The 25,593-nt window shown below is 45.2% G+C and overlaps 1 protein-coding gene across 2 annotated transcripts in view; it reads right to left on the reverse strand.

The window, feature by feature from the left end:
- Anxa5 (annexin A5) overlaps positions 1–20,642 on the reverse strand; it is a 30,299-nt gene extending 9,657 nt beyond the window's left edge. Inside the window, exons 1-7 of one of the 2 annotated variants that reach the window (XM_075951074.1) lie at positions 19,948–20,642; positions 19,796–19,832; positions 8,545–8,629; positions 7,349–7,443; positions 4,989–5,102; positions 3,387–3,477; positions 867–946 (exon numbers count right to left, since the gene is read on the reverse strand). In XM_075951074.1, coding sequence (XP_075807189.1) covers positions 867–946; positions 3,387–3,477; positions 4,989–5,102; positions 7,349–7,443; positions 8,545–8,629; positions 19,796–19,804 — 474 coding nt within the window. In that variant the 5' untranslated portion in view covers positions 19,805–19,832; positions 19,948–20,642. The remainder of the gene's footprint in view (positions 1–866; positions 947–3,386; positions 3,478–4,988; positions 5,103–7,348; positions 7,444–8,544; positions 8,630–19,795; positions 19,833–19,947) is intronic. The other variant, XM_075951075.1, reaches the window with a different exon arrangement.
- Between the last annotated feature and the right edge of the window lie 4,951 nt (positions 20,643–25,593).

The raw sequence follows: 25,593 nt of genomic DNA on the forward strand, positions 1-25,593 counted from the left end.
TACAGTGCTAAGATCATATCATCAACCCTACAGTGCTAGATCATATCAACCCTACAGTGCTGAGATCATATCAACCCTACAGTGCTGAGATCATATCACCCTACAGTGCTGAGATCATATCAACCCTACAGTGCTGAGATCATATCATCACCCTTACAGTGCTGAGATCATAACAACCCTACAGTGCTGAGATCATGTCACCATACAGTGCTAAGATCATATCAACCCTACAGTGCTAAGATCATATCATCAACCCTACAGTGCTGAGATCATATCACCCTACAGTGCTAGATCATATCAACCCTACAGTGCTGAGATCATATCACCCTACAGTGCTAGATCATATCAACTCTACAGTGCTGAGATCATATCACTCTACAGTGCTGAGATCATATCACTCTACAGTGCTAAGATCATATCACCCTACAGTGCTGAGATCATATCAACCCTACAGTGCTAGATCATATCAACCCTACAGTGCTGAGATCATATCAACCCTACAGTGCTGAGATCATATCAACCCTACAGTGCTGAGATCATATCAACCCTACAGTGCTGAGATCATATCGCCCATACAGCATGCTGCACTGCCACACAGCAGAGTCCAAACCAGCACAACCTTGCTGATTCTAAAATCTATGAGTGAGCTGGCTGCATTCAGCTGCCCAAAACGAATGAATGAGTTGGCTCTTTGCAGTCTGAATCAGATATTCTACAGCGCAAACAGGCACAGGCAGCAGGTGAGCATCAAAGTGGGAATCTGCACAATTCAGGAATTGTTGAAAGATTTTTAAGTGGCCTTAACTTAATATGGGATGTCATTCCAACCCACCCCTTAGTCAACTCTGTTAAGCCTCTACCAGTACCTGAAGGAGGACCACCAACATCCTCTGGTAGTACCCTGAGGTGTCCCCAACCACATCATCTTCCAGGCTGGAACCGTATTCTGCAAAGCAATGATTTCACACTTGGTCATAGCATCTCTTAGCTAGAAAAACCCTGGAACATTTACCAAATGAACAAGACATACAGGAAGACACATATATTTGATTAACAAAAACTTGCTCTCTGCCATCAATGAGTGCTCTAAACACGCATGGCAAATTCAATAAGTGAGCGGCTGGATGAAAATGGGTTCTATTGACATCCCCCAAGAGCATTCCTCAAGCCTAAATTATGACAGCCACTTAGAAATGCTCTCCCCCAATGTTAGTAAGTGAACAGTGCGAAGCTTAAACCATGGTAATCGTGAGCTGAAGTTCTTCTGCTTCTTCGATATTTTTTTATATTTATTTATTATGTATACAATATTCTGTCTGTGTGTATACCTGCAGGCCAGAAGAGGGCACCAAACCCCATTACAGATGGTTGTGAGCCACCATGTGGTCACTGGGAAATGAACTCAGGACCTCTGGAAGAACAGGAAATGTTCTTAACCTCTGAGCCATCTCTCCAGCCCTTCTTCAAATGTTTTATGTGATTTTTTTTTTTGCTAGATGTCTTCCATCCTCAGAATTCTTGTCTTTGCATGGTCATATCTCCCACTAATAAGATATTTTCCCTTTGCAACGATTAAGTTACTTCTGACAGACAGCAATGACATTTTAAAGTATGCCCCCCCCCACCTCAGGTCCAAATCCTCAACTTGAGGTCACAGGAAGGAAGAACTGAGCCCTTCTGAGTCGTAGAGCCTTTAGCTAACTCTCTAGCAGCTATTTTAAAATGGTCTTGCTATAAGGCATCAAAATATTTAATCAGCACTTGAAAACAGAATATTTTAAAAGCCCGACCCTTCTATTCTATGTGTGAGAACCAGCTACCCAGATACAAAGCCTGTAAGCATCTGATTCCTTCCTCTACTCCAGTACCCGTAATTAGTTACCAAATCCTCCCCTACATTGGCTGCTCTGATTTGTACTCTGGGCCGCCACCTCCCTGCAACCTCAGTGGCGCCATAATTACTACACAACTTCCTCACTGCCTTCGTACAGAGCTATCGATCCAATATATATATCTCCAATATACATCTAGCCTCAAACCCCCTTCCCTCCTTCAACTGTTCCTTCAATATTCCATCAGCCCTTATACAGCTGACTCACAGCCGTGTTCATCTTCCAGGCATGCAGATTCTCTACACTCCCTACCAACCCATAACACACACACATGCGCCCTCCTCCCTGCGGTCAGGCTCCGTTAGATCCCCCAGTCTGTGCCCCTCAGCGCAGGGTCCGTGTTAACTGATGATCAAAGTTACCTTCAGTACTGGAGACCCATCTTAGCCTTTCCTCCCCAGTTTGCTGACTGACAAGGAATCAATAATAAATAAATAAGTGTGTGTATTTAAGGTATACATCGTGCTTGACACACTGTGAAATGGTTACTGGTACCCCCATGTAGGTTTCTGTGAATGATGAAACACTCATGTTCTAGTTCCTTAGCAAATTTCAGTTGTACGGTACGGTGATATGAATAGTCTCCATGCTCCAACCGCATCCCCAGAACTTGTCCCCCCACCTCACTGTCCGGTGAGCACCATCTCCCACCATCTCTCTTCACCGTCTCTCCCGTCCAGTCTTGGCAAATACCATGCTACTTTCTACTCTACAGCTTTGCCTGTTTTATCACTTGGTTGGAGCCTACCCAAGTGAAGTCATCACGAAGTGTTTGTCATTCTGCACCCAGCTCACTTCACTTAAGTTTCATAATGCCTTCCAGCTTGGGTAATGGTTCAGTAGCTGTAGATTTCACACTGTTCTTACCTGGTGGGTTAACAACATCACATCTAAATTCTATAAGCTTTGCCCACAGAGAGCCATGACCACTGGCCAACATTCCAGGCTGAGTCCAACGACATAAAAACCGGACAAGATCAGAGTCTCTTCATTTTCATTTCATGGACTCGAATACATTCCTAGCATTGACATACGAACTAGACTAAAATACAGACTTTGTTTTCACAGATGAAAAAAATGGGTTACACGAAAAATAACATCCAAAAATACAAGACGCTTTAGCCAAGCACTCCCAGCAGAAGAACAGCATAACTTTATCAAAGTCTTATCAACTCCAGTCTGGAAAAGGGTTTCAGTCTTTCTTCCTGCTCCCCAAAATGTCTTCTACATAGCTCTTAACATCTAGCATAAAGTTGAGTTTGTTTCAAGAAACTTAACATAGAAGAAAAGGCCAGTCTATTTCTATAGTATCTGCAAGTCTCAAGCAAAAACAAACTGCATCTCCCTTACAGGTGTTGTCAAGTTTGTTCCTGCCATCTGTTTTTATTGAAGAAGAACAGCCTGACTGACTCACAGTTCATTCAGCGGACAATGAGAACTACAAGGGGCCACAGCCACATGAGGACAGGAAGGCGGTGACCTCCAGCTGCTTACCTTCCTCATAAACCTGTTTGATGGCCCGTAGCTCTTCAGGTGTCCTTGAAGCAATAATCTCTGTCAATACTTTTTCACTGGTCCCAGCTCCCTGTTGGAAGATTTGTTTTTAATGGCAAAAACATGTCAATGAGATAAAAATGAAAAGCTATTTCCCTGGATGTTATCCAAATTACATAATTACAGAAATACCCAAAAAACATGGATTTCTTTGTATTCATGGTCTATTACTACAGAGTTAACAAATTCTACACTAATTTTCTTTCCAGTGGCAATCTAATTCTATCCAATTCTATTTTACTTTTCATTTAGCACAACGAAAACTAAAGTTTACTTTTCTATGTCCATCAAACATACCGTTAGAGTTAAGATCTTCAATGCTGTCCTCCTTAAAGCCCAAATGTTAAAGTTTGGTCACCAGATAGCAAGCACTAGGGGCTGCTAACCAAACTCTTAAAAAGCTTTTAGGTCCCTAGGAGATGTCTTTAAAGGAGATGATGGGACAATAGCTGTCTCTTCTCTTCACTGGCCTCCTGCCTGAGTACAGGCCAAAAACCTTGAGGCCAGTTATTTGTGGACATGAGTCAAAATCAACCCTTATTGCTTAAATAGATCATCTCGGGTAGCAGAACAGAAAGATGGCTGACAATGGGGTCTCTTGCAGGAACTCACCTTCAGTTTCTGAAAAATAATTCTAACTGGTTTCCCTTTCTGTACTTATAGACGTCATGCCTACCCTGCTACGTCAGAACATATAAGCAGCAATGTGGCTAAATTTAGGTTTTCTGTTTAAGATAACATAGTTTCTATTTCTGCTTCTTTGCAAAAACTCAAACACTAAAACACCTAAGTTCATCCTACAGGAAAATCTGAGTTGTTCACAGTGTTTGAGATGTATTCTGTTAAAAGGCCTTTTCTCAAGGTCCTAAGGTCGCATTTACTCCAAAACTGAAATTGCAGAAAGGCACAGACACTCAGCAAAGTCAGCCTCCTGTCTGGGTGATTCCTGTCCTTCCGCTGTGCAGGTGGAATCCCTGAGCTGCTTACTTCGTCTACCGATTCAGAGCCCACTTAGGACAAGTCACTCCTGTCAGTGTCTGAGCAAGTGTTTCAACGCAGTCAGCTTCTGCCTTTCTATTTGAAAGATTAAACTATCTCATCTGTAACTTTTCCAAAGCCTAAAGATAAAATGGAAGTATAGAACTCCAGCACGCTAAAATTTTAGACAGTATATTTGAGTTTAACTATACAAGAAGATTAAATGACACGCGCCTTTACTTCTTATTGACTCCCACAGTTTTGTCTCCTGAGCATCCTTTACTGAAATGAGTCAAATAAAACACAGGCTAGCCGGGCGGTGGTGGCGCACGCCTATAATCCCAGCACTCGGGAGGCAGAGGCAGGCGGATGTCTGTGAGTTCGAGGCCAGCCTGGTCTACAAGAGCTAGTTCCAGGACAGGAACCAAAAAGCTACAGAGAAACCCTGTCTCAAAAATCAAAACACACACACACACACACACACACACACACACACGCACACACACACACACACACACACACACACAGGCTAATTGTCAACAGAAAGAAGGCCCCGTGCATTACCTTCAGAGCATGTTTCAGTTCGTAGGCATCATAGAGCCGCGAAGGCTTCATCAGAGCCACAATTAGCTTCTCAAACTTCCCAGTCAGTTCTGACTTCAGGTCATCCAGAAGGTCCTAGTTCAGACAACACAAACTCAGTGAACACGCTCGTCCCACACAGGAAGGACAGCTTCCTCCAGCCAGTTCTCTACGTTGCTTCTTCATTTCAGACGCTATTTGTGCTAAACAACGCCCTAAGGAATGGACCTTCGACATTTGACCCACACCTCCAAAAGCGGTATTTACCTACCAAGGAGTTTAAAGATGTTTTCCTTAACTTCAAGTGTTAAAATAAAATGGAATACCTTGACAGAGGAGGCTAATATGTGTGATAGCATATGCTTGTAACTCCAGTATATGGGAGACTGTGGCAGGAAGTCGGCCTAGAAATATGTGACTCTTTAATTTTGGTGCTAGGATGAAACCCAGGCTCTCCTCATGCCAGGAAAACACCCTACAGTCAGTCTACATTCCCAGCCCTTTATAAATTTTGAGGCAGCTGTCCAGGCTGTTCTTAAATAACTCTGCACCCCAGGTGGGACTGTTGTTACCATCATCATCACCATCATCATCATTATCATTATTTTACTTCTTCCTCCTCCTCCTCTTCTCCCCCCCCTTTTTTGAGACAGGGTCTCTCGCTGTTATGTAGCTCTGGCTGTCCTAGAACTCACAAAGATTCACCTACCTCTGCCTCCCAAGTGTTGGGATACTATACCTGGCTCTAGGTAGAAATCTCAACCTCTGAATTATCTAGAATTACAGGCCTTCAACACTATGCCTGGCTTTACAGAGCAAGATTCTGCCTCAAGAGCCCAAGTCCCCTGTCCCAGCCCATGCACAAAAACCAAAAGTTTAAGAAGCAATGTTGCTCTGTGGCAAAGCACTTGGGCCATGTAAAGCATGCATTCTTAGCACACGTGGTTTTCCAGTGTCCTTTCAGAAATATCATTAGAAAAGTTCCCCCGAGGGGCGAGAACGCATCCCAGTGACAGAGCACTGTGTCACATGTACAGGGTTTTGGGTTGGACCTCCAGCACCAGAAAGAAAAAGAAAAAAAAAGCAAAAGAAATTTTCTCAAAACTCACAAACATATTCTTAGCTTATAAGATCCAAGCAATATCTTTTCTCTTACTATAAAATTCTAATATATATTATTAGCATTCTAATATATAGTCAATGAACATTGTTATGCTGAGAGGCGTATGCAGGGGTACCTTGTAGTGTGGGAATGTGTGCAATCATTAGTGAAAAAGAACAGTGTTTCTCCAGCACACCAGGCAGCAGGACTGGGGTTAGACACCTTCTACCCATGGGCTACACTGCAGCTCCATGGAGAGCACTGGTCCTGGGGTCCATCCAGAAACACAAAAGGACACTTCCTGGTCCCGCACAGGGAAATGCCAAGTGTAAGTTGTCAGAATAGCAAAACTACATTATGGTATTTCACATATGCTCTCATTCATTAAGATTTCAAGTTTTGCTTTGAATTGTTAATCAAATAGAACTGAAATCAAATAAATTAAAATTTATTAAAATTATTGCAATATAGGCACATGCCTATTATTGCAATACAGGCATATACCTATTATTGCAGTACAGGCTTATAGCTATTATTGCAATACAGTTATATACCTATTACTGCAATGCAAGCATATACCTATTATTGCAATACAGGCATATACCTAAAATAAATAGATGGTGGAAACAGAGAGGAAGGACGAGAGCAGTTAACAACATGGGCCACTAATACCTTTACACCCCAAAAGCATGAAGCAAGGAAAGACAACTGTGAGAGGCTGTTTATTATCTCCTAAACGACACCGTATGACAATCTGTTGGCACAAGGCGTGTATATATTAGTCATCTACTGATCTTCTAATCATCCAGGGACAGCTTAACCTCATCAGAAGGAGGCGAGCAAGCTACAGGAGAGCCCCGTGCCATTCCTTAACCTCATCAGAAGGAGGCGAGCAAGCTACAGGAGAGTCCAGTGCCATTCCTTAACCACATCAGAAGGAGGCGAGCAAGCTACAGGAGAGCCCCGTGCCATTCCTTAACCTCATCAGAAGGAGGCGAGCAAGCTACAGGAGAGTCCAGTGTCATTCCTTAACCTCATCAGAAGGAGGCGAGCAAGCTACAGGAGAGCCCCGTGCCATTCCTGAGGGCATGAGCATCTAAGGATTCTCCTATCCTGGAGGTGGAGAGGAGGGGTCCTGAAAAACTTCCTGACAGATCTGGGGTGATTGTTTTACTTCTCAAACTCTTTTAAAAGCCACAGCCGGACTCTCCCTCCCACCTTGGCTGGGTCGCGGTCTCACCTTGCCAAACAGAGTCTTAAACTCCTCAGCGATTTCCTGGCGCTGAGCATTGCTTCGAGACGTCAGCAGGGTCAGGATGCTCTCCTCATCAGTGCCTGGAATTGATGGGTAACAAAGACAGCTTGCCTCCCACACACCCATTTTCTAAGCAACGTCCAATTAGCTCAGCAGTCACTGTGCTCTTAATGCACTCTATAAAAACATAAGACACAGCTTACACAGAAGAAAATATAAAATTAAGAGGATTTAACTAACAAAAGAGGATTTAACTATCATGTTTCACACACACACATATGAAAACACCACATACACACACAACCTTCTATCCTCAGTTGGACAAACACTCCTGGCTTTTAAAATCTCGGTGTGCCTACCTTTCATGCATAGTTACACAGTTACCCAAGTAAGAGCTATTCACAAAACATAATGTGTTGGGTATCGGGAGATGAGAGAAGAAAAAAACCATAGTGCCTGGCTTTAAATTATAGATAATTTGGGGTAGAAAACTTAAAAAGCTACAGATAGCTGTGAGCTAAAGCAGAATAGCAAACACCCTAGGGAGGTTCAAGTGCTACATGAGACGCAAAGCCGGGTGTCCTGGCTAACAAGAGTAGAGAGGAGTTTGGGGGAAGGAGGTATCCAACAGAGTCTTGACAGATGAAGACTTCTGAAAGGCAGCCATAAAAGGATAGGCTTAGAATAAGGTGAAAGCTCACAGAACAGAAACGTGTGGGACTTGCATGGATAGAGACAGCCAGGTCTGGCTGGATCAGATATTAGACAGCAGTGGGACATGAGTTTGAAACGGGCCTTGGGGATGCCATGGGCATCTTTCAAGGTGAGGATAATGAGAATCCGGTGTAGAAGTCTGAGAGCAGATCAGCCAGTTACACACAAAAGCCCTCAAGAGGTCAGCAACTGGTTAGGAAGATACTGGGGCAGTGGGCAGGGGGGGGGGGGGCTAAAGCAGGGGACATGGACACGCGATGGACAAGGCCCCTGAGCTACTAGTTTCCCTCATGCTATGTGTAAGCCGGACTGGTGATCCCAGAACACAGAGCTGATGTCACTTGCATATCAAATTCTAGAGAATGACTCTTCAGGATGGTAAAGACACCATTTCATTATTTGAGTGAATTTGTACACGCCTTCCACCCTGTTTTCTTGGTCTTTTAGAATGAACAGGTGCAACTTACCCAAGCCTTTCATGGCCTTCCGAAGAGTTTCTGCGTCAGCCCTGCTATCAAATCCAGGGAAGTCAGTCACTGTGCCTCTGAGAACCTGGGACAGACAGAAGGACAGTATTATTCAGGCTGTGACCAACATCAGAAAGCTAGTAACACCGCAGCCCAGTCTCCCTTTGCCCGGTGCTGTGTTTGACCTCTAAGTAAATTTACCATCCGGTGGGATTTGTGAGCCACCTGAAAGGGGGAGAGAGCACTAGGGGAGAAGTGACAGGGCCAGGCAAGGGGAGGAGACACCCAGCCGCTGACAATAGTATCCCTCATCTCCCTCACTATGCTCGCCCAACCAAGGCCTCCTGCTTCACAGTCAGGCCTGCAGGCTTCCTCCCTGCTAAGGCTCTCCCACTTCAATCTGAGCCTGCTTTAAAATGTGACGCCCCAGTCTAAACACTCGGTTGGAAAGGTAGCTCCTGAGAGTCTTCAGACAGCTCAGAGGTTTCTGAGAACACTTGGGAACTTGTGTGCCAGATGGTCGCCATGACGGGCACTCCTCTTTCCAAGCCCCCCTGTTTCCCACTGCTGCATGAAATGCTCCTACTAATCTCCCATGATGCCTAAAGCAGGAAAGCGGCAGGCATGTCAGTGGCCAAGAGCAGCAGAGCAAGCAGGTGAGAGGCTGGTCAGGGTCATGCATGTGCTGGGGAAAGCACAGAAGGGGGAAGAAAAGAAACTGAGGTCAGGGGCTGGAGAGATGGCTCAGAGGTTAAGAGCATTGCCTGCTCTTCCAAAGGTCCTGAGTTCAATTCCCAGCAACCACATGGTGGCTTACAACCATCTGTAATGGGGTCTGGTGCCCTCTTCTGGCCTTCAGGCATTCACACAGACAGAATATTGTATACATAATAAATAAATAAATATTAAAAAAAAAGAAACTGAGGTCAGGGACAGCCCAAGGGAGACTTAAAGGCTGCCTGTAAAGTCGCCAATGTCATAAAAATAGACAGTCGCAGGGGTTAACTGTCAGCATGATTTAAAGCGCACAAGAAGAAAATGATCTGTCCCTTTGGGGAAAGGGTTAAGTGCTACAGCAGACTGGAAAAAGCATCAGGTTGGATAGGAAAGTCAGCACGGGAAAGGTCTTCAAAAGCTATGTGAAAAGCACAGAGTTGACCCTGCAGTCAGCAAGGAACACTGTAGGCAGTGGCGCAAGGAACAAGTCAGCTCTGCTCAGCACTGTGACTGACAGCGATGGGGACAGAGGAACAGACTATCTAAGAGTACAGCCAAGACTCTCCAAGACCAACAGCAGAGACGGTAAGTTAACATAAAACTATTGAGCACACAGAAGAAAGGAGAGGAGGGAACAGCCCAGAGGAAGAGGACGGGAGGTGTGGCAGATGTATCCCTGTGGCAATGGGTCCTGCAAGACGATGAGGTGGATTGCTTTGGGAAAACTACATCTCCAAACAATGGTTTGTAAAAATCAGCTTTGTAAAATAGTTTGAAAAGCAGAAATGCTGATCTGCTTTATAAGTTATGAAGAAACTGCAAGGAGACAAAGATAAACATGGGCAAGGTTGAACAAAAAGATAGAAGACACTGGTCTCAAAATATGCCTGGCCTAAGGACTGAGGGAAATTTCCTGGGAGGTAGAAGGAGAAAAATACCCGTAAAGATTTCAGCTATTGGCTAGAAGGCATAACTTCCTGCCATATACTTAAGAGCTTTCTAGAAATTGTGATTCAGTTTTGCTACACTCCATCGAGGGCTAGCAAGGTCACATGACAGCACTAGGAGACCAGACGTGAGTCATACATCTGAGTCATGAGGACAGAGCCCTGCTTGGGGCGCTGCCTGCCCCTTGCTACCCACACAAAGTGCAACGTGATGCTGAGGGGCTCATCCAGGAGGCTCCCATCTCCAGAAATCCCCACAGCCCACAGAATAAGCTTCATCTGGTGCCTCATTCCGCTTCATCTCTCATCACCAATTCCCCAGGAGAGGAATTACTTGACCTACTTAGACAACACCTGTTCAAAACCTAGAATTCACTTTTTAATTCTCATCTTAAAAAATATCCACTCCTTAGCTCAATACCTTTCTTGCCTAGGAAGGTGGGGAGACAGGAAGACAGAGTGTTCTGTTCCCCTCCCCATGAAGTAGGAAGGTCCAACTGGGTGAACAAACTAAAGGCTCAGCAATATTCCCTGTGATACTGATGGGGAAAAATCTTAATCACTGAATAATTGAATGGTTAAGAAAAGATGGAAAAGTCAGCCTGACGTGATTGCGCATTGCAAAATGAAATAAACCCAAGAAAAAAAATCAGGACTTCTAACAGACCAAGGGGTAAAAATATCCAGGTCAGACATATGATCCCAACCCCTGCTTCTCACAGGACCAGTGGATGAACGCATCCAGGTCAGATATACGATCCCAACCCCTGCTTCTCGCAGGACCCGTGGGTGAACGCATCCAGGTCAGACATTCGATCGCAACCCTTGCGCTGGCCCTGTCAGAAGAGGAAGGCTGGCTCCGAGCCCTCCTTGGTTTACTGCTTTCAGGACTTCCATTGCCTTTCTCATGCCTTCCTCCTTTTTGCTTCATCTCAGTCGGCCAAACCATCCAACTACCTTGACCTCTTTCTCACGGTCAGGAACAACAGGATCACTATTTTAGTTGCACAACGGTAGAAAAGCTCCAATGACAAAATCAGGGTTTGTAAACATGACTGAGAATTCTGTGAGATGGGCTCTGTAGGACACGCCTGTAATCCCAGCTGCTCAGAAGTCTGGGAGAGGGAGAACAAACGCGCAGGGCAATAGAGTGACTTCCCGGCTAGTCCAGGCAACTTTCGGAGACCATGTCTCAAAATAAAAACAAAAAGAGGGCTGGGGACATAGCTCAGTGGTAAAGCATTTGCCTAGTATATGTGAGGCCCTGAGTTCTGTCTCCAATACCAGTTTTAAAGAAAGAAAATCTTTGGTATGGTATATCCTTGATGTTATTTTTTTTTTAATTTCCCTGACAGTGAGGAACGTCCTCCATTGGCAAACATCAGTAAAATCAAAAGTGACACAGTGCTCTTAGCTGCCTACAGTAAGGGTGGCTCCTCCTCTGCGGATGTGTGCAAGAGCTTTAACTCCCATAAGCTCCTGAGGCAGGGGAGAGTCTGCTGTTTCACCTAAGCCTTCAGCAGGGCATTCTGTGAACACTTGGAAAGTGGTAAGATTCATTTGCAAGGCAATCAGAAAACAATCAGGTTTATAGAAGAGTGAACAGCTTGAAGCTTCATTTCCTCTTGTATTTAAGAAGTACAAACCTAGTGACTATAACTTAAACTGTGCTAAGATAGAAGAGAGTCTTAGGGCTGTTTAGTTAGGCAGAGACAAAAAATATAAAAGTCAACAGAAGTGAGAGGAGTTAGGGAGTGTGGGTACCTTGCTGTTTAGTAGGGAATGTAGTCAAACACTTTAAAATTATGTGTATGAGTGTTATGTGTACAAGTGCCTAAGGAAGCCAGAACAGGGTATCAGATCCCCAAGAAATGGAGCTACCAACAGATGGTTATAAGCATTGTTGGTACTAGAAAGCAAGCCTGGATCCTCTACAAAAGTAAGCACTCTGAGCCACCTAGCTCTCCAGCCCCCATTAAAGTGTTGTTTGTTGGTTTTTTGTTGGTTTTTGTTTTTCGAGATAGGGTTTCTTCTGTAGCTTTTGGAGACTGTCCCGGAACTAGCTCTTGTAGACCAAGCTGTCCTCGAACTCAGAGATCCGCCTTCCTCTGCCTCCCAAGTGCTGGGATTAAAGGCATGAGCCACCACCACCCGGCTTGTTGTTTTTTTAAAAAACTTATGTGTATGCCTGTGAACCTGTGTGAGTCTGTGTGCACCAGAGGAGTAAGGGTGCCCAGAGGCCAGAATTAGACATTTGATCCCCTGGAACTGGAGTTAAAGACAGTTGTGAACTCCCTAGTGTAGAATCTAAATATTAAATAGGAACTCACATTCAACAAATCCACTTCTCTCTTCTCCGCCCAAACCTAAACTCAGCAAGCCAGCCATCCTGATCTGCACCTAGCCCTTCGTCAACCACCACCTCACTCACTTACCAAAGCTGCCCCCTTCCCCCGGTGGTCCCTCCTATCCAGTCTCAGCTGTGCCTGGCATGATGATGAAGTCACTGCCTAGTCTACTTCCTTGGTGGTAGTGGAGCAGTCCCAGGATTATCAGAACAGGTTCCCTCCCAAGTTCAACACAGCAACCCCTCTTCCACAACCCCCAGAAACGCAGCAACTATCAGGATCCACACACAAATGGAAGTAAAGACAACAGAAACAAGTGTCCAAAGAAATGAAGTCAAATGCACAGGTTCCTTCCAATTAAGGGTTTTTATGTTTATATACTGTGGAAACCACTAGACAGAAAGGATGGATCCAAAACATATTTAAAGCAAAGATCATAGGAGCACTAATTGTAATTCGACTCATGCTTTTGTGCGATGTCAGAATAGTAAACAGTTATACAACTAAGTATCTTTCAGAAATGGATCTGTGATGTAGAAATACATCACAACTTATTCTATGTTGAACTCTAAAGGCATTATAGGAAGAAAATCACAGAGCGCACACCACTAAGTCACTTAAGCACAGGAGCAGGTCTTCCAAGGAGCTCAGAAAAGCGATAAGGAAACCAGAGCTTGCTGCTGCCAACCAAGTGAGCAGCGTCTTGCAAAGCAGCCAAGTGACTTTCTCAGAATCCAAATCTCAGAGTCAAAGAGATCAGGAACAGCAACATCCTGAGCCAGGGCGGCAGAAGCCAAGGGTAACAAGCAACCTTGGTCCCGCATCCAGAGATCAGCTGAGAGACAACTGGTCTGGATCTAAGTCAGTGTCTAGAGAATCCTTTGTAATGAGCTCGTGGAAAATGTACTTGTTTACCTGGCTCCTGCCAGCTCCGAAAGGGTCTTTGTAAATTATTATTATGAGCCCACAATTCTAAACCAACCCCCAAATTTTCAAACCAACCCTTATACAGTTTAAATATATACCACTGAGATAACTGATACTCTTGGAGTTTCTTCTGAAGATTTATGGAGCCCAGTTCTGTTTTCATGACATTCCTGCCTCTGTGAATACATTAACTCTTTAGGAACAGCAAAACTAATAAAACTAAGTTCAGAGTTCTCAAAATTAAATTCTTAAAATTTGATTATGTGTGGGGCTGGAGAGATGGCTCAGTGGTTAAGAGCACTGACTGCTCTTCCAGAGTTCCTGAGTTCAAGTCCCAGCAACCACATGGTGGCTCACAGCCATCTATAATGAGATCTGGTGCTCCCTTCTGGTGTGCAGGCGCACATGGAAGGAAGGCTGTATACATAATAAATAAATCTAAAAAATTGATTATGTGAAAGTTACATTCTTTTTTTTTTTATTTTTTTAAAGGGCTATTTTTTTTTTTTTTTTTGGTTTTTCAAGACAGGGTTTCTTTGTGGTTTTGGAGCCTGTCCTGGAACTAGCTCTTGTAGACCAGGCTGGTCTCGAACTCACAGAGATCCGCCTGCCTCTGCCTCCCGAGTGCTGGGGAAAGTTACATTCTTAAACTGAATTAAATTTATGAAATGATTCATTTGTCTATGAAATACAGACAACTCTTTTTCCAAGCCAAAGAAAACAAGCCCATGAACTTTTAAGTACTTAAAGTAAATTGGAATGCCTATTAATTTGGTTGTAGCTAGACAATGAAAAACTAGCTGTGGTGGTGTTGCATGGAACTGTGAGCGAAATAAACCCTTTCCTCCCCAAGTTGCTTTTGGTCATGGTGTTTCATTATAGTAACAGTAACCCTAACTACCAGGATGGTACAGTATTGCCATGACAACCTGATGATGTTTTGGGGAAGACTGTGGAAGACTTTGGACCATTTGGGCTACAAAAGCCAATAAGTGCACAAACCTTGGCAAGCTTCCAGTAGGAGCTCTGAAGACAAGGATGTTGCGAGCAATGCAGATGATCGAGGCCTGGCTTGTGAGGTTTCAGAAGGAAGTAAAGACTCTACTGGGTAGAAAGTAGAGTCTCTAGTGTCTGGTCAGTTGGAGTAGAACCAGCTGTGATTAACAAAAGACCAGAACCGCTGAAGTAAAATCTTTGCTTTGCAAGGACAATGGATGCTGGTCAGCTGGGGCTAATGAATCAGCTACGACTGAGAAGAGACCAGCATCACTGAAGTGAAGCAGTGTAGAAGTGTTTCCTCGGGGTCAGCACACAGAAACTGCCGTCCAGAGGTGGCCAAGGTTGTATCTTACGCTGGCAGCTGAACTTCGTGATATAAGAGTCCTCCAAGAGGTACTGGTTTTGAAGGCATGAAGGGGTCATGGAGGGCAGCTGAGACTTGGCACTGTGCGGCAGGGTTGGAGCCCTGTTGAAAGCCCAGGGAAGGCTACTGGTGAAAGTGCAGCTCAGCTACAGCAGGGACTCCACCATTTTTGGAGAAGCCGGTACCACGGGACAGCAGCAGCAGAAGTGGAGCAGAGCCAGGCAGAACGTGGAAGACAAGCTGTGTGCGCCGAGGAAGTGACCACACCCTTGGGAGGATCTCAGGAGATCCTGAGTGGATCCAGACACATCGGGCATGAGTTACTTATGCTTTTGGAGTTTGGTTACACTTTGCCTGCACCCTTTTCTTCCTTCTCAAAGTAAGACAGTATTTAACTTATTTTTGATTTTTAGATGATCCCACAATGGAGAGACCTTGAACTTTTAAAGAGATTTTGAAGTTTTGCAGACTTTGGCTTTTTAAAAGAGATTGAGTTGCATTTTTTTGTTGTTGCTTTTTTGGGGGAGGTGACTTTTCTGAGGGGCACTTTGAGACAGGGTTTCTCTGTGTAACCTTGGCTGTCCTGGAATGTACTCTGTAGACCAGGTTGGCCTCAAACTCACAGAGATCCGTCTGCCTCAGCCTCCCCCTCCTGAGTGCCAGAAACTAATGGCATATGCCACCAACGCCAGGAAGACATAGTATTTTTAAAGAGAACAAATTTTTAAAGACTGTCAGATGTTTTAAAATTTAGAATGTATATATTGTATACATATTTATGATGATATTTATGTGTGGTCTTGGGGATGAACAAGAAAGAAAAGGTTCTAGCTTAGCAGTGATGTGCTTGTGTGTCAAGCTGATAGGGGTCAGCTGTGCTGGCTAGTTTTATGTCAACTTGACAGAAGCTAGTGTCACTGCAGAGGAGGGAACTTCAACTGAGAGAATTCCCTCCAAAAGATGAGGCTGTAGGCAAGCCTGTAGCACATTTTCTTAATTAGTGACTGTGGGAGGGCCCAGCCCCTTGTAGGTGGTTCCAACCCTGGGTTGACAGTCCTGGGTTCAATTAAAAAATCAGACTGAGCAAGCCCAGCAGTGCTCCATGGCCTCTGCACCAGCTCCTGCCTCCAGGTTCCTGCCCTGTGTGAGCTCCTGCCCTTACTTAAACCAGAAAAAACAAACAAACAAACATACAAACAAACCTGAAAGTGAAATAAACCCTTTCCTCCCCAAGTTGTTTTTGGTCATGGTGTTTCATCACAGCAATAGTAACCCTAACTAAGACAACAGCATAAAATTTCAGAAAAAAAAAGCTCTAAAACCCAATTTTTTAAATCTAGCCTAATAAAATCTAGCCTAATGTATGTTAAGTCTAACTGAAGAAACATACTAAGATGTAAAGAAAAAATTACATTTATGTAAGAATTTAAATGTAGAAAAAGATATAATGACTCATACATATTTTACTATATAAAGATCATTCAGGCAACACTGGCAGTGTTATTAATTCTTTTTTTTATTTTTTTTATTAAAAATTTCCACCTCCTCCTCGCCTCCCTTTTCCCTCCCCCTCCCCCCACTCCCCTTTGTTAATTCTTAATAAATAATTTGAATGAGTTGGCATTTAAATTTACTATAGTAGAAAATGTTACTACTAATCCAGAAACCATAGTAAATTGTGACTCATGTAGCGGCACTGTGATGCTAAAATAAGAGAGGCGTTGTGGTTTATATCATATAACTCATAAGCACACATTTAAAAATAACTAGTGTCCACTAACTGCTTACCGGTACATGAGAGTTTATTTGTAATTTAAACTTTTCCTAGGCATCATAGAAGATACAATTAGCCACGGTGTGTTCTTTGAGGAAGACTAAGAAAGCCATTACTAATCTATCTCCTCTGTCAAACAGTCAGTCCAGTGACGCTAAGGGACCAAGAATAGGACCAATGAAGAAGTGGGTCACGTGGTGTTACTCTGGATTCTTCCAGTTCTGAGTGTATTTGCCAAGCACTCTAATACAAATTACACACCTTTCAGTGTGATCGTCTGCCTCAGTTCCAGTCCCTGTTCTCATGGGCTTAAGGTAAAATGTAACTGAAAAAGGAAATTACCGTGGTGAGCCCCCCAGGCTCCATGGGCTGTTACAAACTCTGGACCCCACAGACAGCCCTGGTTTAATTCACTGGTTGACAAAACAAGACAAAAAGACAAGAATGTGGGGAGAATAAAACCTGCAGAGAGGAGGTGGGGTTGGGAGAGCTGGGAGGGAGCTAGAAGCAAGGCAAGAGAAATCAGAATGCACCGTTTACATTCATGAACTTGTTGAAGAAATTTGCCTAACAGAAAGTAAAATATGTAACTGAAAAATAGAACAATATGTACATAAGGGACAAAGAGGAAAGAGTGGGGGAGGGAAGGGGAATGGCTATGAAGGGGAGGAATGGAAATCCGCGGTACCACCAGAGATCAGCCACTTCTTTGTAATCAGTTCTTAGGTAGATGGTCATATTCGTGTTCTATCTAAACATGGCTAAACCACCATGGTTAAACATGGTGGTTCTGGATTTCTCCACTTTCATAAATGGTGCATTCTCAACACAAATAAAGGGAGATTATCATATATAAGTATGTATTTCAAGTCCATAAATATGAAGACTTACTATGAGGGAAGCTACATTTCAAGTTTTCAATAAGCAAGAGACACTAATGTTCAAACAATGAATTTTTAATTGCTGAAGTACACACCCCTAAGATAGACATCTGATCCCACTGCTCTCCAGATGTCATGGAGTGTAAGTCTCTGGTTCCGATCTCCTTAGGTCAACAAAAGTCCTTCCATAGAAACTCAGTGAAACCTAATGAGAAGCTGCAGCTTTCCTCCAGCAACACCAGAGCCCAAAAGATTTAGACAGCGGAGCGCAGTTAGCGCCCGGCATGCTGGTGCACACCTGAAATCCCAGCACTCTGGAGGGAGAGGCAGGAGAACCAGGAGTTCAAAGTCATCCTCAGCTACATAGTAAGTAAAGGGCCAGAGTGAGCCCTTTGAGAGCTGGTCCCCAAAACCACTAGGGAGAGGGGAGACAGCAGCTGTCCAGTGTGGATGGATGTTCTGATCATCACCAAATGCAAATGTAAGATACCAAACACTATTCTAATCTGAAATGTTCTTAACAGAATGGTTTACTTCTGTGGTCTCCACAGATTCCTGACGAAGCTGCAGAAAGTTCAACATATAACAATCTTTCCAATACTACCCTGGATATAGAGTGGGTATATCGGAAAAGAATTGATTGAGAAACTTCAAGGGGGCTGTGGTGGCCCATACTTGTCATGTCCACACTTGGGAGGCTGAGGCAAGGGGATCTCAGAAAAAAAGAAGCCCACCCTTAGAGTGCACACAAGCTCTACCCCAGCCTGGGCTATACATGGGGACCTTGTCCAAACAAAAACACTTGAGACATCACTGGGAAATTTACGAGAGATTTGAAGAATAAGCCAAGTCAGCAAGGACAGAGGAAGCTTCTCTGAGAGGCTTGCAAACCACCATGTCTGTCACCACACCAGCACAGGAAGAGAACCGCGATTCCGAGAAGACTTGATGCTGAGGACCTAAGCCCACAGTCCCCCAGAGGAAACATGAGAGAACTAGGGAAGTGCGAAGGCCTACAAACAGCAGCACTGGAGAAACTTCCCAAAGTTCCAAAGTCGTCTTAATCCCTCCGTTTTCTCTTGGAATGGGCCAAGAAATCTTATCCACTGTACTGAAGCAACCTGACTACCGAACTAATGGGAGAGCGTGTGTATGCGCAGGAGCGTATGTGCAGGAGCAATGTTTGCGTCGGCTAAAGGCTGTCGGGACTCTGACAAGCCAGTCAGTCAGTTTGGCGAGATGTGTGAAATTAGTTTAGGGGTGGAAACATTTCGTTCTTTAGGTTTTTGAGACAATCTCCCATAGCCAAGGCCCTTGATGACCAAAGATGACCTCTAACTCCCGATCCCCCTGCCTCCACCTCCCGTGATGTGTAGCCACCCAGGCCTCAGGGTGGAATATTTTAGGGATGATATGATCAAGTTTTTATATGATCAACTTTTAAAATTACTATACAAACCAGGCAATGGTGACGCACAGCTTTAAACTCAGCAGCTGGGAGGCAGAGGCAGGCAGATCTCTCTCTCTCTCTCTCTCTCTCTCTCTCTGTCTCTCTCTCTCTCTCGGAGTTCGAGGCCAGCCTGATTAGGAGGCGCCAGTTCTAGGACAACCAGGGTTACACAGAGAAACTCCGTCTTAAAAAACAAATTCCTATATCAACTAGCATTTCTTTGGTATAATCTTAACAAATACTTAGAGGTTTAAAAAAACAATATCAACAACAAACACCTATTAGGTAATCAACTTCTGAAAGAGTCCCAAGGCAAATTCAATTCACAACTCGTTTCGCGAGTTCATTACTTTGGTTCAGTGCCTTTAGCAGAGGAAGGGGGCGGGAGCAGGACTGATGAACAGTCCATTCTTTTTAAACAAACTGCTCGGAGTGCTGGACTAAGCGCCCTTGAAACACCATGGAAACCGCCCGCGCACACCCAGTATTCAAACACAGGAAACTGCGGGAAAAATTAAAAAAAAAATAATAAGGGAAGCCAAAAGGGCGTTCGCCTCACATGACCAAGAGAACTGTTCCTGCTCGGGTTCTAATTTTGGCAACTCTGGATTTGGGGCGTCCAGATTCACATGTACACACCAGCTGGTTCTGGACTCTCCGGGGTGAGGGAGGAAACAGGAGAGCGGATACAGAGGGGGACACCAAGAGGTCACGGAGAGGGCACAGAGCAGACCGTGGAAGGAGAAAGCGGAGACCAAGAGACTCCGAAATCAGCTTCATCTCCCCGAACTCTGCTGTTTCTGGAGAGGGTCCCGATCGCCCCCACAGCTGGCGCACGGCTTACCTGGGCCATGATGCTGTCGGTCAGGAGCGAGCCGGAGCTGCCGGGGGAGAGAGAGAGAGGTCACAGGAGCCCTGGTCTCCTTCCCCAGAAAGGGCCCCTCGCCACCCCACGCCCTTGGTGGAGGAGCCGCTCCCGGGACCACGGCCACTCACCAGGACGGTAGAGCGCAGACTGCGGACGAGGAGAGTACCGATGCACACGCCGAGGGACAGGGCAGTACTCCGCGGCTCGGTGCAACGGAAACGCCCAGGCCAGCCCAGCCCGACCCTGCCCCGCCACGCCACGCCCCTGCTAAGGCCGCACACCCACCAAGGCCCCGCCCCCAGCTCTGCAAGCTCTGCCTCGTCCCAGCCACTTAGCCGCACCCCTAACTACGGTCCTTCCCTTGCGGGACCCACGCCCCCCACCACGGCCACGTCCCTAAATCTCAAGTCCGGCCACGCCCCCTAGCAGGGCCACGCCCTGCCACGTCCTCTGTGCTCCCGCGCCTGCGTGGGGCGCGGCTGGTCCACGTCCACCCTCCGCTGTGCTGGACTCGTTTCGATCCCACGGGCCTGATTGGGGCTGGAGAGCCGGGGACTGTCACATCGCGTCCCACAGCATCTTCCACCGCACGCTGATCGAGGAGCAGTGAGGGCCTTCTCCAGATTGTTCTCAAGAGTTTAGCGTAATGTCTGTGCCTTGATGGCCTTGTCGCAGATGCAGTTTTGTGTAGCCTACGTGGCTATGTCAAAGCCTCTGGAAATAGTTTTAGTTCCAAACCCAGCCAGGAACTCGCAAGAGTTTTGCGAGGTGCAGGATGACTGACGTGACGCCGGAAAAGCAGCCCGTGCCCCTCTCAGGTTCTCTGGTGTGGGAGGGACTGACCCTCCCCCGCCCGCCGGGACTGCCGATGAGGCAATAGGACAGCGGCGCCCTAGCCATGGATGTTCTAGAAGGAAATATCAGGATCAAGTCTTGAGAAAGAAGCCGATCGCGTGAAAGAATGTGGTTGTTCAGGGCTTGTAATTTTCTGGGCGCCACATGCTTAGTCTGGCCCTGACAAGGTCCAGTAGATTGATGGTTTTCTGGCAAAGGAGACACAACTGCCAAGTGGGGGGAGCCTGCCACCTTCCCATGGCCTTACCCCTGTCCCACTGCCTTTCCTCCTCATGTGCTAAACGGAATCCCTTCTCCCTCCAGGGACCTAGCCGCTCCACATAACCTAGCACATTTCAGCACCTCTCCCAGGGGATTGCCGTTGTTGTTTTTCAGAGACTACTTGGGTTTTTATTTTGTTCTTTTCCTGCACTCAAGGGATCCTCCCACAGGACTCTCCAAGGACTACAAAGACATCGTCGCAGGCATTTCCCTGTCCCCCGCCCCTGAGCATTTTTTAAGACCCACGTATCCCTCAGTCGCTCATACTTGTCTATTTTCTGACCACAGGTAACAGCATCTCCTTCTGACCTAGGCATTGTTTTTCCCACCCACACCTACTCAGCTGCGTGTTCCTCCTTTCTCTTTCTACTCTGGAGTTAGAAGCAGAGGAGCCTGATGAAGAATGTTGATGTAGAAAACGATGCCTTGAGGGTGGGTAGTCGGAAAAATGCTCTCCCCAGCAGTCAGGTAGAAGAGCAGGAATTATTACACCCAGAATCTTGATCTTCCCCAGGGAATGTTTCTTTTACTTCCAGTTACAACCAGTTTATTCACCTGGATCCCAGACAGCTCTAAACCCTCATTCTGCCCATTTTCCATATCCAATATGTCCAGTGTGGTGGGACCTATACTGAAGATAAAGCAGAGCTTGTGGGAGAGGGAGAGGACCGCTATTTCCCGAAGGAGATCGGGAAAGTTTTCTAACTAAAGAAGCCTGAATTAATATGATTGAGTGTGCTGAGCACCTGGGAAAACAGGCCTAAGATACCCCACCTTAAAATTCTAAAAATAGGCACACGTACAGACACTGAGGAGACAGCATGCGTGGAAGAATGCACAAGATGATGTAATACGGCTGTCTTCTGAGCAACAGGAGTTCATTTCTCAGCTGTCTGGAAGCTGGAAAATTCAGGATCAAGGCTCTGCAGACTCAGGGTCTGGTGAGGCTCTGCTCAGAGAACATCATCTCAGTGAAGCTTCACTGGCACAAGATGCTCCCAGGCTCCTTGGGGGGGTCTCATTTGTAAGGGCACTAATCTCAACCATGAAGTGAAATCTTCATGATTAATTGCTTCTTTAAGGCAATCTTATGAGCTTGGAAGCTGGGTTTTAGCATACCAATGTACGGGTGATATATCAGATCACAACAAGCCTAGATACATCTCAGAATGTTTTCTGGTACCACCACCGTGCTAACAGCCTTCATATGTGCTGTCCAAGGACTTAAAGCCAAGACCCTGCAGAATTATAAGAGTAGATGTCCTTCCACTGGTGTGTAGCCCAGTGGTCATCAGACAGGCTTTATCCAGCAACTGACTGAAACAGAGACAGAGCCCCACAGCCAGATATTAGGCTGAGTTCAGGGAATCCTGCTCAAGAGAGCGAAGAAGGATTGTAGGAGCCAGAGGGGTCAAAGACACCACAAGAAAGCCCTCAGAGTCAACTATCCTGGGCTCATAGGGGCTCACAGAGACTGAATTGACAATCAGGGAGCATGTACAGGTCTAGCCTAGGCCCTCTGCATATATGGAACAGTTGTGTAGCTTGGTCTTCTTATGAGACTCCTAACAGTGGAAGCAGGGGCTGTCTCTGACTCTTCCAACCTTAATTCTCATACTGGGTTGCCTTGCCTAGCCTTGATACAAGGGGAGAAACTTAGTCTTCCTGCAACTTGATATACCAAGCTTTTTTGATGTCCATAGGAGGCCTGCCCCTTTCTGAACAGAAATGGAGAACTGGATGGGAGGGGGCTGAGGGATAGGGGACCTGGGAGGAGAGGAGAGAGGGGAAACTGCAGTTGGGATATAAAATTAATCAATCAGTCAACCAATCAATTAAAACAACAACAAAGTAAATCATCTTCCCCAAACAGGAGATTAAAATATGGTGGATCTGGATAAATAATTACAATATCCATTGGAATCTTTCAGAAAGAATGTTTTGGTCTTTAAATGACTAGCCAGGCCTAGTGGTGCAGGCCCATTGTTGTAGCTACTTAGGAAGCTAAGGCAGGAAAACTAAAAGTTCAAAGTCAACCTGGTCTACAAAATGAGTTCAAAGTTAGCCTGGGAAATTTAGTGGGATCCTGTGTAGAAGAATCTGTCCCACCCGGTCCCACAACCATTCAGTCCCAAAGAAACACACAGAGGCTTATATTAATTATAAAATGTTTGGCCTATTATCTTAGGTTTATTATTAACTAGCTCTTACAATTTAAATTAACCCATAATTCTTGTCTATGTTTAGCCATGTAGCTTAGTACCTTTTCTCTGTGAGGCATCTCATCTTGCTTCCTCTGTGTCTGGGTGGTTGACCAACTTTCTGCCTTTTCTTTTCCCAGAATTCTTTTAGTTTGGTCACCCCCACCTATACTTCCTGCCTGGCTACTGGCCAATCAACATTTTATTTAATTAATATTGGTGACAAATCTTGACAGTGCACAAGAGCATCATCCCACAGCAATCATGTCTTAAAATCAAAAGTAAAAAGAGGGATGGAAATGTAGCTCGGTGATAAGAGTGCTTTCCTAGTATGCGAGAAGCCCTGACTTTAATCCATAGTACTGCAAAAAGATAAATAATGCACATAAAATAAGTAATAAATGTATGTAAAATAATCTACAAAAACTGTTTAGGCAAGGACCAGAGTCCTGTCTGAATCTTGAGCAGCTAACACAGTGCGCTTAGGGAATGTACCTTAGCATGGCTATGACTAGGTATCTGACAGAAAGGACTTAGCAGGGGAAGAACTGTAGTGATATTTTGTTTGTAATCTAACAAATAAAGCTTGCGGGCTGGAGAGATGACCCAGTGGTTGAGAACACTGACTGCTCTTCCAGAGAACCCGGGTTCAATTCCCAGCATCCATATGGCAGTTCACAACTGTCCATAACTCTGGTTCCAAGGATCTAACACCCTTACACAAACATGAATACACACAAAACACCAATGCACATAAAATAAAGTTAAAAAAGAAAACAAATAAAGCTTGCTGAAGATCAGAGAAGAAGAATAGCCAGCCACTAGCTCTTACCTCTACCTCAAATCAAAAAGTCGATTCTGTCTCCATGAAACCTGAAACTACATCCTGCATCTGAGCGCCTGTCTCCTCCCACTTTATATTCCTCTGACCATCGTCATATCACTCCTGACTCCACTCCCTAGTGCTGGGATTAAAGGTGTGGGATCCCAAGTGCTGGGACCACCTTTGTGTGAACTCTGTTCCTCCTTTAGACAGATTCAATCTTGTGTAGCACAGAGAACCATCCGCCTCTGCCTCTGGAGTGCTGGCCTTAAAGGTGCGTGCCACCACTGCCTGACCTCTATTGCTATCTCTGCACTCTGACCTTCAGGCAAATTTTGTTAGATTACAAACAAAATATCACTGCAAAGAACTTCTTTCGGTTCAGTTTTGGAGGGTTTGGTCCACGCTTGCTTGGCCAACATTCTAGACAGAATATCATGTCAGCAGAAGTATGTGGTAAAGGAACTTGTTCACCTCATGATGGACAGGGCAGTGAGCTGGGAAGCAGATCGGATAGCGTCTTCAAGGCAGCACCCAGTGTGGCCCCACCTCCTAAAGTTTTTATAATCTCCTCAAATGGCACCACCAGCTGAGAACTATTAAACCCAGAAGGCTATGGGAGACATTTCATGTTTAAACCATACTAGTAAATTGACACATGAATGTAGTGTAGAATGGGATTTTGATTTATTGTTTTTCAAGAAAGACTGCTGCTTAACATAATTTGCTAGTATTCAGAATTATCAAGAGTTATTAAAATGAGTTCAAAATAAGCTTTGAGAGAATTTTCCTAGAAGAACAGATGTATTCTCAGACAGAACCTGAATTCTGGGGAAGACTCATTCCTGACTCAATTAAAATTTTGTCTTATGATTATATTAGTATACGACCTTGGGCAGTGATTTGATTTTTTGTTGTTGTTGCTTTGCTTATTTTTTATTTATTTATTTTTTTTGAGACAGGGTTTCTATGTGTAGCCCTGGCTATCCTGAACTCACTAAGTATACCAGGCTGGCCTTGAACTCAAGTCATCTGCCTACCTCTGCCTCCTGAGTGCTGAAATTATAGACATGCACCACCACCGCCTGGCTATGATTTTTCTTTATTTGGGATGGTGGCTAAGATTACATGAGCTGCCTTGTTCAGTTCCTAAAATAACAGGATGATGGATTTCAGTTTCTCATGCCTCTTTCTCCTTCCAAAAAACTGTTGCCGCCAAACCCAACCCTCATTTTTCATGTTGATGATTCAGTCCCCACCCATCCCACTCTAAAAAAGAAAATACTGTCCCAACCCATCCCACTCAAAAGTGAAAATACAGCTCTTTAAATCCATTCACAGCACTACAGCTGTGAGCCTAGCCACCAGATACCACATACCCCTGGCACCCACACCCCCGTGGCACCCCGTGGCACCCACACACCGGTGGCACCCACACACCCTTGGCTACCACACAATCGTGGCACCCACACACCCTTGGCTACCACACAATCGTGGCACCCACACACCCGTCCATGGCACCCACACACCCTTGGATACCACACACCCGTGGCACCCACACACCCTTGGATACCACACACCCGTGGTACCCACACACCCTGGTTCATTTTAGCTTCTGGGGCCTGCATGATGGC

The sequence above is a fragment of the Microtus pennsylvanicus genome, chromosome 16, assembly GCF_037038515.1.
Source record: "Microtus pennsylvanicus isolate mMicPen1 chromosome 16, mMicPen1.hap1, whole genome shotgun sequence".
In the NCBI taxonomy this organism is placed as follows: domain Eukaryota; kingdom Metazoa; phylum Chordata; class Mammalia; order Rodentia; family Cricetidae; genus Microtus; species Microtus pennsylvanicus.